Genomic DNA, 16,756 nt, shown 5'->3' on the forward strand with positions numbered 1-16,756 from the left:
TTTTTTAACCACACCATCATCCATATATGCATAATCTAATAAGTTTTAAAGATGATTAGGCAAACCTAAAGATAAAGTAATCACCCCCCATAATTCTCACTAGATAGACATCCATTTAATTCCATTGAGTAATTGGTAGAATTGTAAATTCAAAACATATAGCGCTTCACACTCTGCTTTAATTCTTCTATCAAACAAGGTGGTCTATAAAAATTATTTAAAGATGTAAACAATTAAGCTGCATTTGATTTTCTCCTACATAAAGTTAAAACAAATACAAAAGCAAAGTTTCTTTTTTAACAGAGTTAGTTAAATGTTTTATTTAATAGTTGAAAATATTTTGTGAACTATTAACAAATTTAATTATTAAATTTGTTAATAGTTCCTAATCCACATTCATATGAAGTCGATATTAAAACATGATAAAGACGGGTCTATAAATATAATTATTGAGCCTTTTTATTCTCAGGATCATTAAATCTATATGCACCGCGTAGTAAAGAAAGCTAACATCAATGCTTATAAGACCATTTACAATGGAGGTGTTGAAAAAATTATTCAATACTCCCTCCGTCCCACAATGAGTGACTCAGTCCACCATTTCACACTAAGAAAGAGGAATAATTGAAGGAGAGATACTACTAATTTTCCCAAATTACCCTTATTAATATTTTTATATAATTAATTTTATAGGAGTACAATTGTTTCTCAAATTCCAATATCACTGCTGTGTGTGTCGTGCTGAGTTGAACTTTCTCTTTACCATACTCCATCATTTTATATATACTAGCACTACAATGATTATTAACCACTCATCTTCGTATCTTCATATTAAAGCTACTACTAGCACTACTAATGAAAATCTTTTTTCTCTCTATCGTAGCCAAATATGCATCAGCACTTGATTTTTATAAAATTAGCGCCATCTTTTGTAACTACAGCCGCCAATTTTTTCCTTTCAATGTGCGCCATTATTTTTAATTTTCAATTTAAACTTCCCTCTAAAATAATTCTATAAATATGAGTGGCTGTAGAACACATATCATATGCAAACTAAATTCTGAAAATGTCTATAAGAGAAATCGATTTAAATGAAAATAGTATCAACTCAAATGAAGGCAACGAAGAAGGCAACGAAGAAAGACGACAATATTGCATACCCGATCTGAATGCTGATGTAGAAGAATTAGATGTTGAATCTAATCAATTTTCTTCTTCAAGAAGTCCTTTATCTTTTGACTTAAATGATGAACCATTCATGGAAAATGATATACAAGTTGGAGAAATATTGCAACAATCAAATTTAAATAACTGTAAGTATAATTATATTATGAATTTTTATATATACACTTATATTTTTTAAATTTTTATTATAGTTACACTAACATGTTTTATATATTTATTTTATAGCAGTTGATGGTCTATTTTCTCACAATTCTTCATCTTATTCATTTTCTCAAGACTTCAACAATGAGATGGAAGAGATATTATTTGTGTCTAGTTCACATTTAGGTATGTATAAATATGATTATATTAGTCTAATTCATCTATGTTCATTGAGTTATTTACTTTTAAGAAATTAATTGGTATGAAATAATTTCATATTATAAATGTTTTATTATTTTTAGAAGGAAATAGTGTCAATGACGTGATAAGTTCGCGAATTCTAGAAGCACCAACAAGAAAGAAATAATTGTGTAATGCAAATAGAATGGCAATATATAATGTTCTATTGAGTAAGAGTGTTGAAGGAAAACTTATGAGAGGGGTGATTGATATGGTGGGATCACAATTTTCAGTTTCAAGAAGCACAATTAAGCGCATTTGGAGGCAAGGAAAAAATAGTGGTAGCCATGTTGATGTGTCCCATAAGTTAACAAAAAATTGTGGTCGTAAGAGAATTCAAGTTGGTTTTAATCGAATTCATGATATTTCTTTGCGTCAAAGGACATCTATTAGATCTATTTCTTCTGCAATGAATATGAGTAAGAGCACTTTGCATAGATATTTAAAGTTGGGAGTTATACGAAAGCATTCAAATGCTATAAAACCTTTTTTGAAGGAAGAAAACAAAAGAGCTAGATTACAATTTTGTATATCAATGCTTGATGGTACAAGTTTGCCACATGGACCAACTTTTTCAACAATGTATAACATTGTTCATATAGATGAGAAGTGGTTTTATATGACAAAAAGTTCTGAGAATTATTATTTGCTACGAGATGAAGAAGAACCAATACGCATTTGTAAAAGTAAAAATTTTATTGAAAAAGTTATGTTCCTAGTTGCTATAGCTCGTCCAAGATTTGATGCAGAGGGGCATGAACTATTTGCTAGAAAAATTGATGTATTTCCTTTGGTCACACATGAGCCCGCTAAAAGGAGTTGTATTAATAGAGTTGCGGGAACACTAGAAACAAAACCAATCACTTCGGTTAATAAACAAGTCATACAGTCATACTTGATTGAGAAGGCTTTACCTGCCATAAAGAAAAAATGGCCAAGAGAAGAAATAGGTTCTCCAATATTTATTCAACAAGATAATGCAAGAACACACATTGATATAAATGATGATGAGTTTGTCGAGTAGCTTCAAGTGATGGATTTGATATTCGCTTGATGTGTCAACCAACAAACTCTCCAGATTTAAATGTTTTAGATCTTAGATTTTTTAATGCTATTCAATCCTTACAACATAAGGAGTCTCCTAATTCTATTGATGAACTTGTGAAAGCAATTGAAAAGTCATTTGAAGCATTTTCAACTATAAAGTCAAATCAATTTTTTTTAACTTTGCAGATGTGTATGATTGAAATCATGAAAACAAGAGGTTGTCATAAATACAAAATTCCACATTTGAATAAAGAAAGTTTGGAACGGCGAGAACAACTTCCCACTCAATTAAAATGTGATGCAACATTAGTTCAAAATGTACTTCAATATTTAATGTAATTTTATGAAATGTAATGCTAATTTCGATATTAATCCAAAGTTTACTTCTGTTATTAATTCTACTGCAACATTAGTTATGTTAATTCCAATGCAAGATTAGTGAATAAATATGGAGTAAGTAGTGTAATGTTAAATGACCTTAAATTAAAAATGGAAGTACTATTTGTTTTACGTATGCCATAAAAAAATGTAGAAATGTGAACCTAGAAAACTACAATAAGGTGCAATTCACGTGCTTCTAAAAAAAAGTTTTCATCATGAACAAGTGCAACCTATTTTTGCTTGGGATTGTCATTAAGTGTATGTAGGGTTAAAATTGGAAAAAAATATTGAAATTTGAAAAGGGTCACTTATTTTGGGACACCTATTTATTCCAAATGGGTCACTCATTATGGAACGGAGGGAGTAGTTGAATATGTGCAATGAGGTGTTGAATAAAGAGTTGATAGTGATGTGGATTAATATGTGTGGAAAACATTCAACATGTTGAATGAGAAAATGTGGGCCCACATATATTACTTTGCAAAACATTCAACACTCTCTCTAACACTCACTTTTTTATTGGTTACAACTTTATGTGGGATCCATTTCCAAAGTGAGGGACCCATACATGTTTTAACCAATAATAAAGTGAATGTTAGAGAGAGAGTTGAAAAGAGAGTGTTGCTAGCACTCCTCATGCTTATAATACAGAGTGCCTTGTTTTGAAATATAATATAAATTTCATCTAGTTTAATAGGAATGTTTTTAAAATCTATCTATCTATAATATAAGAAAAGTTGTTGTTCTGGAAATCACAAAAATACCCTTTTGTTATTTTAGTCTAAATTAATAATTTGGGGGCAAAAAATGTCTTTTGTTGATTTTTTCCAACTCATTTTTCACTTTCCAACTCACTTTTCAATTTTCAATTTTTTTTTTCTTTTCATTTTTCACTTTTCACTTTTTATTACTTTATTATTATTATCTATAATTATTGTTCTGGAAATACCAAAAATACCATTTTGTTAGCTTAGTCTAAATAAATAATTTGGGGGTAAAAAATATCTTTTTTGTTTTTTTTTGTTTTTTCCAACTCACTTTTCAGATTTCAACTCACTTTTTATTTTTTATTTTTCATTTTTCATTTTTCACTTTCCAACTCACTTATCACTTTTCACTTTTCACATTTTATAACTTTATTATTATTATTTCTAATAAATAATTAATCAAAATATTTTAATAAATTATTTTTTAATAAAAAGTTTATTATGATCATTTTAAATGATTGTTAATTTACATTTAAATTAATATTTAATTTTTAAAAATTAACTTTAGTAATTGAATATTAATAACGAAGAAATATAATTTGAAATAATTTTTATTTTAAGATACAATATTTTTGAATAAAATAATAATAATTTTATATACGAAAATCTATTATTGAAAAAAAATTGATTCAAAAATTGTATACGGGAAAAAAATCTATTATTTATTTAAATATTTTTATATACGAAAATTTACTATTGATTCAAATATTTTTCTAAATGATACCTAAACATAAATAATATTTGTATACGGAAAAACATCTATTATTAATTTAAATATTTTTATATACAAAAAATAGTATTTATGATCTAAAAATGATATACGAAAAAAAATTATTTATATAAATATTCTATTGCGAAAAAATCTATTATTTATTTAAACATTTTTTTTTCTTTTTTAACCTTCTATTTAAAATAAATATAATATGTAGACAAATGTGCATACCAAATCAGAATCCGTAAGTATACACAAATTTGTTACTAATTAATATAAAAAATAAAATAAAGAGTAGGGCATTGTGGAATAAAGATATGAATATAAGTGTTGATGCATATAAATGTAGACGTAAAATTTGAGTTGGGAGAGTCATGCATGCTCTTAACACGATGACTGAAAGTCAAACTTAAGAAGAAATCTGATTATTCATGCAAGATGTTGATGATTGAAGGATGTCACTATATGGATTTTTTTTAGCTTATATATTATTTTAAATTTTTATTAAAATTAGTTTTAATGTGTTAATGGTGTAAAATCCTTAAGATAGAGAAGAGTTTATAAAAATGAGATGATGCAACTAAACGAGATATACACGACTTTGATGTTTTATGGATAGGTTTAATGTTTAGTTCTAGATGATAAAGATGATAAATAAATTTATTTTTTTAAACTATTTAAAAATAAATAAATATGACTTAGCTTGACTCAACCAAATATTCTTGTTAAAAAATTTACATTTTATTTAAAATTTTAAATGGAAAAATTGACTTAAATAGTTTTTCATAAAATTGGATTTTATGTTTTTCATTTTTTTTATTATATACTTTTTTTGATATCATAATTTAAAAAAATAATTGCTTAAATTCGAAGCTATATAGAAAATATTTTCACAAAAATCATTTTTTAAATATATTATTTTTAAAAATTATGTGATTTTGATTTTATGATTTAATTTTTAATAATGTAGATTTATGTTGTTTAATGTCAAAATTAGTCTTTTAATTTATAAAAAATAAATTAAACTCTGATTCTACTATTTTAAAAAAGATTTTCATAAAAGATATTTTTAAAGATACAATCTTTTTTAAAGTTAAACAAAAACAGGCCCAAAATAGAAAAAAAAAAAAGATAATTACCAAAAAAACAATAATTTATGAAAATTAAAATAGTAAAACCCTATATTTATACTAGATGAAATATATTTAAAAGAATTTCTATTTTTTAAAGATTTGAAAAATTAAAACTATTTAAAAATAAATAAATATGACTTAGCTTGACTCAACCAAATAAAGAAGCAGTTTATTTTAGTATTTTTGAAATATAATTTTTATATTGTTATATATTCTTGTTAAAAAAAATTTACATTATTTTTTTAAATTTTAACTGGAAAAATTGACTTAAATAGTTTTTCATAAAATTAAATTTTAGGTTATTCATTTTTTTATTATATACTTTTTTCTGGATATCAAAATTTAAAAAAAAAATTGCTTAAATTCGAAGCTATATAGAAATGATTTTCACAAAAATAATTTTTTGAATATATTATTTTTAAAAATTATGTGATTTTGATTTTATGTTTTAATTTTTAATAATTTAAATTTATGTTGTTGAATGTCAAAATTAATCTTTTAATTTATAAAAAATAAATTAAATTCTGATTCTACTATTTTAAAAAAGATTTTCATAAAAGATATTTTTAAAGATACAATCTTTTTTAAAGTTAAACAAAAACAGGCTCAAAATAGAAAAAAAGACAATTACTAAAAAAACAATAATTTATGAGAACTAAAATAGTAAAACCCTATATTTATACTAGATAAAATATATTTAAAAGAATTTCTATTTTTTAAATATGTGAAAAATTAAAACTAAATAATAACAATGATAATAATAATAATAATAATTATTATTATAATAATTATAATTTTTATATCTTAGTAAAAAATTGTTAACATGATTTTAGATATATTATATAATGTAAAAAATAAGATTTAAATGCAATTTTGGTCCTCCAAATTTCTCAATTGCTTTATTATGGTCCTCATATTTCAATTGTTTGATTTTGATCCTTCAAATTTTTAATTGATTGATTTTTGTCCCTCAAGTTTTAATTGCTTGATTTGGACCCCTTAAATTTGTTCATTTTTGTATCTGATAGTCTCCTATTGACATCTAGACTAAATTTCACTTATTTTTTTTTAATTTTCTTCACTACAATTCTATTTTTACTCTCTTTTTAATCGTTATTATTTGAATGTAATATTTAAAAAAATTTAAATATTTCATTTAACTTATGCCTAATGACAAATTATTTTGACAAAAAAAAAAATAGACTACTACCTAATTAAAATAACAAACTCTTTTGGCCAATAACTCTTTCATATTTAAGTATAAAGTCCCAAAGTCTAGCAATTTTACTAATCATAGAATTTTAATTTTTTTATAAGGGATATTACGTTCAAAGCTTAACTAATAAAAAGAAAAGAAAAATAGAATTGTAGAGAAGAAAATTAAAAGAAAAAAAAAAGTAAAAAAGAAAAAGTAACAAAAAAAAGAAATTTAGTCTACATATCATTAGAGGACTATCAAATATAAAATAGGACAAACTATAGGGGTCAAAATTAAACAATTGAAACTTATAGGATCGAAATTGAGCAATTAGAACACTTGGGAGACTAAAATCAAACAATTGAGAAATTTTGAGGGTCAAAACTGCATTTAAGTCAAAAAATAATGATACAACAATATAAAATAATATACATTTATTTAATAATAATAATAATAATAATAATAATAATAATAATAATAATAATAATAATAATAATAAAATTAGAAATAAGAGGGATAATTTGGTAAAAAAAAAGATGCCAAATATTAGTCATTATTCCAAAATTGAATATAATTATACTAAATTATAAAAGTTATCCCACTATAACTTTTTGTCAAAATCTAAAATAAATTAAGGTAAATTCTTTGGTACCCATGAGTTTAAGTTGGGTACCAGTACCTTTAGTGTAAATTATATTTTAATTTTAATTTATTTGAAAATAAAATAAAATAAATAAGTGATGTGGCATTGAATTCAACTATTTGATTGGACGAGGGTACCGGTACCCAACTAAACTCAAGGGTACCGGAGTGTTCACCATAAATTAAATAGATAAGAAAAAGAATAATTCCTACAATTTGTATTTCTTCTTATCCATTTACAATTTCTCATTCAAAGGTACTCTCCATTCTTCACTATCAAATTAATTATCAACAAGTATGATTTTTTATCTCTTATTTTTTCATTGGAATTATATAACCTTTCGCCTTTGCCTAGTAGTGTCAATTTTTTTCAAATTTGTATGTTTTGTTTACAAATTGCAATATCTATATAAGATTCATGTTTGATATGCCACTATAATTTTTATGCAATTTCTTCAATTTTCTAACTTATCGATCTTTGGCAGGTAATATTATTTTTTCATATGCAGTTTCTTCAAGTTTGTAAGTTGTCGCTCTTTATTTTGAAATATTAATTTCTTCAAGTTTAAAGGTTTTATTTTTACAAATTACAATAACTATATATAATTTATATGATATCTTCATGTTTTATATTCCTCTAGTATTTCTTACCCTTCTTCAAATTTGCAGGATTGTAAAAAATATCGATCTTACTTTACTATGTTATTAAGAATGAAGTCAGACTAAATAGTACCCACCTGTCGCATTACATCCCCAGGTTAGTAAATTGAAATTATAAATTCTTATACTTTTAGTTATTATAGTGTGTTAATTGCATGAATTTTTTGAGTAGTTAACAGTGAAAATGTTAAATTTGAAAAAAAATGATGAAATAATATTAATAATCTAATTATACTTTTATTATTTTAAATTTTACCTTTTCAATGAATAATAATATTAATATTTTAGTATTTATAAAGTTTTATTTTAATAAATATTAAAATATATTTTAATATTTATTAAAATATATTTTGATATATTTAATGATGTATTAATAGATGTCATAGTATATTGATATATTTCTATTGAATAAAAATGTAAAGTTACACTTTTTTAATGCATCTTGTTGAATTTATTTTAGTAATATTAAAGTAATTAAAATCAGGCTGGACATCGAATCAGTGGATTTATGTTTTAGGGTTTTAAAGTTTGATTGAAGTTAAATCCGGGTTGAACTGGTATATTTTTAAATAAATATTTTTTATTATATATAAGAATAATTATATCAAAAATAATTATATTTTTTAAATAGTAAAAAAAATTATTGATAATTTCAATATAATTAATAGCTTAAGAGATTTTCTGTAATTTTAATAGCCTTTTATATTTTTAATAGATAAATTCAAAAGTTTCATAATAATAATAATAAGGCTTAATAACAGTTTTGGTCTTTATGTTTTGACCAACTCACAAATTTGGTCCTTCAATTTTAAAACAGAACAAAGTAGTTCATAACGTATGTTGTTGGTTGCAATGTTAGTCTCATTTCCCATTTTCCCTCCAAAAATGCTGATGTGTCCAAATTTTAGGTGATGTGGCAAATGAACCCCTCCACAAATACCTGACATGTCATTAAAATCAGAATATGGTATTAAATAAACACAAAAATTAAAATTAAGAAATTAAAACAAATAAAGTTAAAAATATAATTGATATTTAACTAGAAGATGAATCTTCATCTCCTCCAACCACCTATAACCTTTGGAAATTCAAAATCACCCTAAACCTAACCTAAACACTTCCAAACCAGTGTTTTAAAAACCGGACCGGACCGGCCGGTCGGATCGGGAATCGGCCAGGTAACCGGTCTGGTTCAATAGTCAGATCGGGTATGCCATCAAACCGGTGGGAACCGGTGAAAACCGGGAAAACCGAAAAACCGGCGGTTTAATTGCTTTTTTTTGTTTTTTTTTTAAACTTTTGTAAATTTTTTTTTTAAAAAATTTCTTTTAAACTTTTTTTTTATTATATTTAGTAGTGTATTACTTAAATAGCATTCTCACATAGTTTTTTTCGTTAGTGACAAATTAAAAACTTTATTGTCTATTTGTTATTTTTGCTAATAAATTTTCTTAAATAGCATAAACATATTGAATTTTATTTGATTTTCTTTTTAGGAGGATCCTATTTTGAATTAAATTTGGTACACATTGGAGTTATTTTGTTATAAACTATTCAATTAGATTATGTTGTAATTAGACTTTGTTTGCAATTAGACTTTGTAATTTTTTACTATTTTGTTATGTGTGATACCTTTATTTAAAATTTGAATTTAAGTTATGAAATTGTGAATTTATGATATGATATTTTTAAAAAATTTAAAAGCTAGTTATATTTTTTTAGAGACTGAATCATCCGGTTCGACCGGTTTTATACCTATATAATGACAGGTCTATTCAACCGAGTTATCCAGTTTAATCCGGTTTGGTCGTGCGGTTCGACCAGTGACCCAGTGGTTCGACCGATAAACTAGTGACCCAGTACCCTTACCGGTTCGATGACCGGTCCGGTTTTTAAAACACTGTTCCAAACCTCCACCAACACATAGATCTGACCCCTCTTATTGCTAATTCAACCTTTAAATTCTCGAAACAAACAATTAAAACAAAACTCTAATCTTCAGATTTAGATGTTAGTGAGACCACACAATCAAAAATCAAACACACGTGATTTCTGTTAGAGCTTTTTTCAATCGGTATTATTCAATTTCTGTTTATACTTGATTGCCGTCGAATTGTTGATGTATTAGTGATTCTATTCTCTTGTTTAATTCTTTCAACTTCTCCTTGACTCTGATTGCTTAGGGATTGAAATTTCTTCTATGTGAATCTCACTCTATGTTGGTTGATGTTATGTTTTGTTGTTGTTGGATTTGCGATTCTGGATTTTTTTCTTTTGAAATTGGTAATAGATTCATTTTTGAAATCAATATTTGGTGAGGTTTTTTATGTTATTGTATGGTGTTTGATTTTTTTCTGGTTTCCATGGCCATTTTTCTCGTATGAAGAAGGAGACAATACAGAGGGAGAGAAATTTGTTCTTCTGTGAAATATCACGTTTCTTGTGTTTTTGTTCTCATTTTTTATTTATTTTAAATAAAACTCAATATTTGGCATATGCTAGTTGGTTGTTATGAATCAAATAAAAAAAAAATCAATTTATAAGAAAATTTAGAGGGAGGTTGGGACGTAGAGTTCCTATTTTTTCTCTCATTTCTTTTATTTATTTTATTATTTTGAATTTTGATCTTTATGTTTATTTAATATCATATTTTAATTTTAATGATATGTCATGTACTCGTTGAGGGATTCATTTGCCACATCACCTAAAATCTGGACACATCAATATTTTTAGAGGGGAAATGGAGAATAAGACCAACATTGCAATCAACAACATTCTTTGTTCTGTTTTAAAATTGAAGGACCAAATTCGTGAGTTGATGAAAACACGAGGACCAAAAGTGTTATTTAGCCTAATAATAATAATAATAAAATTATTTGTTAACGCCATTAAACTATATTTTATTGTATTTATCTATTATTATATTATTATACAAAATTTACTACATTCGAATAAAGAAGAAGAAAAAAAAAACACATTATTTTGGTTTGAAACCATATTTTTATAAATGAAAAGCAAAATTTTTCATCATACATTACCATAATATATAGTCCATTCTTTCAATCCATTTTTTATTTATAGAATGTTGCATTCAACATCTATCAATATATTTTTTTAATGATACGAGGAATAAAAAGGGCGCTAAACACATATATCAAAAATGTTTTTACTCCAAAATATTCGGCGCCAAAAGTTAGCGCTATTTCAATTGCTTCAAAATTTTTTTCCGCCAAATGGATGAAAATAAATTTTTATACCAAAATTTCCTGGCTCAAAATCTTGAAAAGCAGAAGAGTAATTTTACTTTCAAAATCGTATTTCAATCTCTTACCCATTCAAAATTGAAGTTCAACACCGATTTTCATTCTCAGAAAAACCATCACTTCTAATCTATAATGGATCGCAAGTTAACTTTGAAGAGGAAATTTGATTTCACTGAAGACGATGAATCAACCGTCGACGTTCTTCATGAAACCTCTAGCCTCGCCGACGATATTACTAAACGCGTAGATCGGATAAACTCGGTTTCTTTGTCGTCCGATCAAGATATCGGTGCTGCTCAAAATGATCTCTGTTTTCTTTCCGGATACGCTAAAGATGGTATGTTTGCCTGCAATTCCATTTCTTCATTTCGTTTCAATTTCTTTGTTTTGATTGATTTTGAGCGTTTTTTAATCGATCTGTTGTGTTCAATTTCTCTTTTGCAGAGGACATTGTGGATCTTATGGTAGTTTGTGGTGTTGTTCCCACTATGGTGAAGGTTTTGGATATGGTGTCTAATAGAGGTGAATTAGATGCTAATACTTACGATGTGGAAAAAGATTGTGTCTCTATCCTTGGTCATCTTGCTGTCAAGGTAATTTCACTGTAGCACCGATACTTCTGAAAAAAGTGTGTCTATATTAGTGTCAGTGAAACTACACTTGTGATAGGTCTTAGCTTAATTCAACAAGTCAATACATTTTAGTTTATACCGAGTCTCTATCTTTAAAAAATTATAGTATAATAACTATTGTTTTACTTATGCTGATCTTCATGTTCAAACAGCCGGAGAATCAGCAACTCATTGTTGATGCTGGAGCTTTGCCTTGTCTTGTGGAATTGTTGATGAGACCTAAAGCCCCTGGTGTTTCTCAAGCACTTTTTTCTCGTCTTCTTGGGAGAGTAGCTGATGCAATAACCAATCTTGCCCATGAAAATATCAACATCAAGACCCTTGTCAGGTTTTTTTCATTGTCCAAATTTCAATACCTTAGAATGTCAAGTAGTCTGCGTTAGCATTGTACAACTATAGCATAGCAGAATTTGAACCATTGTGTTGTTATTATACCCTATTTAGATATAATTTAGCTTTGACAAATTGTGGGTCTTGTGCAGTAGTTTGCCTTGCACGCCCTCAAAGACTATTTTTGTCTGTGCTACACTATTTAATACAAAATGTTGTCCAGTAGATTCTATGTCATTAATACATATTGGAATGTCAACAATCTGTTATCTGCAATTGACAACATTGCCTTAAATATATTATAGTCCATGCTCACTAATAGATACTATGTTCAGGTTGGAAGGTGGCATCCCTCCTCTTGTTGATTTGCTTGAATCCAATGATAAAAAGGTACAGAGAGCTGCTGCAGGGGCTTTAAGAACTCTTGCATTTCAAAATGCTGAGAATAAAGACCAGGTAGTTGATTTGGCACAACAACTTACTATGGTGGATTCTTTTGTAATAGTTGCTTACAAGAATATAAAATTGCAGATTGTTGAATGCGATGCATTGCCCACTCTTGTACTAATGCTTGGATCAGAGGATCCTGCAATACATTATGAGGCGGTAAGACACAAATGAATTGGCATAATCTTTTACTCTTTGCTGCTAGAACAAGCTAAATGAAACTAAATTTTGTAGGTTGGTGTGATTGGAAATCTTGTCCATTCTTCGCCTGAAATTAAGAAAGAAGTTCTTCTAGCCGAGGCTTTACAACCAGTTATTTGCCTGCTAAGGTAACACATCTTGTCTTTTATTTTCATAAAGCTAAGGAGAATGTGATGTAATTGCCAAACATTGCAGTGTTCTGTGGTAGTAAGCTATTACTTCAATTTTAACTAATATATGTTTTTATTAATAGTTCCCCCTGTTTGGAGACCCAAAGAGAAGCAGCTCTTTTAATCGGTCAATTTGCCACAACAGATTCAGATTGCAAGGTTGGTTAAGTTTTGTGTTTTGCTAACCTACAATGTGATAGCTTGGTCACATGTTAAATTCTCCTACTAATCCCTGTAATTGGTTCATGCAGATTCACATTGCCCAAAGAGGTGCTATAAACCCTTTAATCAAAATGCTTAAGTCTCCAGATTTACAACTTAGGGAAATGTCAACTTTTGCACTTGGGAGGTTGGCACAGGTGATTATCACTAGCAACTGAAATTTAGCAGTATGTGGGAATTAGCTTATTGAGATCAACTCTAACTGTTTATATAATCATGTTAGGACTCACACAATCAAGCTGGCATTGCTTACAATGGAGGTATAGAGCCCCTCCTTAATCTTCTTGCTACTAAGAACGCTTCTGTCCAACACAATGCAGCTTTTGCTCTTTATGCTCTTGCTGATAATGAGGTGAAGATAATTTCCTTGTTGTTTACTTGGCCTGCATTGCCCGTGGCCCTTTATTAATCATTGATGCTTGTTATATGCTGCCTCTGATAACTTCTTTGTTTGACAGGACAATGTTCCTCTTATTATTAAAGCCGATGGTTTACAAAAACTGCAGGATGGACATTTCAGTGTTCTAGTATGTTTGTTTACTCTTTGCGAATGATATTTTAATCTTGTTTATCAAGATAACCATTGGAACCTCTTACTAGTTTATTACAAATTTAGTTTCTTTATGGTTATTGTTTGACCTGCAGCCTACTCGAGAGTGTGTAGCAAAGATGTTAAAAAGATTGGAAGAGAAGATGGAAGGGCGAGTAAGTTTTCTTCCAAGTTATCGGTTACTATGACCAATGATTTATTTGTTTAGTCATAAGATGATAATCCAATCAATTCAAACATTCCTGTTACTGTTGTTTACATTATTGATTTTTATTGTTTTATAAATTTCTCTTTTGCAGGTACTGAAGCAAATGTTGCATCTTATGCGATCTGGGGAAAAGGTTGTTCAAAAACGTGTAGCTCTTGCTCTAGCACATTTATGTTCTGCCGATGATCGTAAAACTATTTTCATTGACAATAATGGTAACAAACTTTAATATATACTTTTGTCCCCTTTCTCTGGATGTACTTTGAAAGTATTCTCAATCAATATGCTGCTAAATCTTCAGGATTAGAATTGCTGTTGGAACATCTTGAATCTTCAAACAAAAAGCAGAAGCGTGAAGCCTCTGCAGCGCTTCACGCAATGGCTACCAAAGGAATAGGTGCCTCTATTGTTGATCTTGCGCCTACATCACCAACTTCCCAGGTATTTTGCATTTTGTCTCATTGGGCTCATCACATTTATTTTGGTTTTTTTGCTCTGCACGTGTTGAAACATATGTTCTGTATTATCATAGTTGTATAATTCAACTGCAGTTTGAACTTATTGCCTTTGAAATTGAGATATTTTGTTCATATTCTACTGTATATATTATGACGATGAACATGAGAATGGAAAATGAGATTTTTGTTTGTGTTGTATGTAGGTTTACTTGGGTGAGCAATATGTAAACAATCCACTACTTTCTGATGTCACATTCTTAGTTGAAGGTAAAAAAACTGCTGTCGATTTTTGTTGTTTTCTATTAATTTTCCACATGAATGCATATTGATTATGATATATGTACTAATTTACTCCATTCTCCTTTCTTCAGGCAAAATCTTTTATGCTCATAAAGTTTGTTTAGTTTCATCTATTATATTTCGTGCAATGTTTGATGGGGGTTACAGGGTAAGTATTAACTAATCATTCAACTTATTTTCAAGTCTTCTTTTAGTTCATTACCTGTAAGTAGCAACTATTATTCTTTTGCAAGTATTCACATAGAAACTTGATCAAGGTGGCTGTTCATTGCTTGGCATCTTTAATAGGTAAAGGGTGCTAGTTATCTAGATCCACAAGCATTTTGAAAGCCACATTTGCACTTTGCAGTTGAATTAGGATTAATAGATATGTGGAGTTGAAGTATAAATATCCTTCATAATGTCTTACAATGTTCAATGCAGGAAAAGGAAGCCAAGGATATAGAGATTCCAAATATTAAATGGAATGTCTTTGAGTTGATGATGAGGTATGTTAGTACTGCCCCTTTTCTTAAATATTGATGTTTTTATAATAGGCTCTCTATATGAACTAATTTTCTGTTGGATATTTAGATTTATATACACTGGAACAGTAGAAGTTGATTTGGAAGTTGCCCCGGACCTCCTTAAAGCTGCAGATCAATATCTGCTCGACGGTCTTAAGCGTATTTGTGAATCTGTTATTTCTAAGGTAGGCCTTGACTTGAGTTTTTTCACAGTTGCTTTTATTTCATTTATTTTTGTTGAACTTCTAATGGTTTAATATTAAATTATTCTTGCAGGATATTTCTGTGGAAAATGTTTCTCTAATGTATGTGATGTCAGACACTTATAATGCTACAACGTTAAAATATTCATGCATACTCTTTATCTTGGAGCAATTTGATAACTTGAGCTCCAAACCATGGTATGTTATCTTACATTCTTTACAACTTGGAATGTAATTCTCATTTAGTACATTGCACTGATCATATTTTTTTTCTCAATCTTAATGCAGGTATTGTCGCTTTATCCGTTGCATTAAGCCGGACATTTGGAACTTCTTCTGGACCTTACTTATCACTTCTAAACAAGCTGACTAGTGTGGATTCTCAGATTTTTAATCTTTCCGTGAAGAAGGATGAAAATGTACAAAGCTGTTGTTAATAAGAAATATATTTGCATGCCATTCTTTGGTAAAACCTTGGAGCATGTTTACTTCTGCAGGGTTAACAAACTCTTCAAAGTGTAGCTTCTGTCCAATTGCACAGAAGCACCTGTTTTCTTAAACACATTCCATAGAAGAATCAATTTTTTTATATTTAGCAAAATAATTTGGCCATCTTTTATGTTGGAGAGAATGTTGGTGGTAATGCTAATAAGTTGTATTAATTGATGCCAAAGTGCACTTGTTATTACTTGGCAATAGTGTTTGTTGTTGCTTTTGGGTTTCTTATTGATATTACAAGCAGAAGCAACTTTCTACATTGACAGTGAAGTGAATAAAGTGTAACAACTTATGGCAAATTAGTTCTCTTAAATTTTTATAAAGCCAAGTGTAAGTTTTGCCACTTTTTTCTTCTCAACTTGGTTTTGGTACTGTGTTATAAATTGGTCTTATTATAATTGTCGCTTGTCTTTTCGATCTATTTTATACACATTTTGTGTTATAAATTTGTGAATAAAAATTTGTTTGTTTTACTAAAAAAAAACTCTTTTAAATCCAGATGAAAATATTATTCCTTAATTTCTTTCGTAAACACTTTCCCTTATTAATCATAATTGTGAAATTTGAGGTTTGATGCACCTGAATTTTGGCAAAGTTCATTACATAAATATGGCCTTTGTATTCAGTTTGGTTATGTTACTTTCAACTCAAACCTCAAGTAT

At 28.0% G+C, this 16,756-nt stretch overlaps 2 protein-coding genes across 3 annotated transcripts; both read left to right on the top strand.

Annotated features, from left to right (window-relative positions):
• Nucleotides 1-1,711: 1,711 nt before the first annotated feature.
• Nucleotides 1,712-2,590, top strand: LOC131621663 (uncharacterized). Its single transcript, XM_058892690.1, has one exon. It carries the CDS (start codon nucleotides 1,712-1,714, stop codon nucleotides 2,588-2,590), a length of 879 nt encoding a protein of 292 aa, XP_058748673.1.
• Nucleotides 2,591-11,375: 8,785 nt separating this feature from the next.
• On the top strand, nucleotides 11,376-16,448 carry LOC131621606 (ARM REPEAT PROTEIN INTERACTING WITH ABF2-like). Of its 2 annotated transcripts, XM_058892644.1 has the most exons (19): nucleotides 11,376-11,706; nucleotides 11,814-11,962; nucleotides 12,154-12,329; nucleotides 12,667-12,787; nucleotides 12,863-12,937; nucleotides 13,013-13,107; nucleotides 13,233-13,308; nucleotides 13,401-13,508; nucleotides 13,595-13,723; nucleotides 13,830-13,898; nucleotides 14,017-14,076; nucleotides 14,221-14,344; nucleotides 14,431-14,570; nucleotides 14,791-14,854; nucleotides 14,959-15,035; nucleotides 15,311-15,375; nucleotides 15,461-15,578; nucleotides 15,670-15,794; nucleotides 15,885-16,446. In XM_058892644.1, the coding sequence occupies exons 1-19, from the start codon at nucleotides 11,502-11,504 to the stop codon at nucleotides 15,967-15,969; spliced, it is 2,061 nt and encodes a 686-aa protein (XP_058748627.1). In that variant the 5' UTR covers nucleotides 11,376-11,501; the 3' UTR covers nucleotides 15,970-16,446. The 2 variants fall into 2 exon arrangements, with proteins under 2 accessions (XP_058748627.1, XP_058748626.1); XM_058892643.1 differs by having other exon boundaries at nucleotides 12,667-12,937; nucleotides 15,885-16,448.
• The last annotated feature ends 308 nt before the right edge of the window (nucleotides 16,449-16,756 follow it).

Source organism: Vicia villosa, unplaced genomic scaffold (genome assembly GCF_029867415.1).
Source record: "Vicia villosa cultivar HV-30 ecotype Madison, WI unplaced genomic scaffold, Vvil1.0 ctg.000010F_1_1, whole genome shotgun sequence".
NCBI classification, from domain to species: Eukaryota; Viridiplantae; Streptophyta; class Magnoliopsida; order Fabales; family Fabaceae; genus Vicia; species Vicia villosa.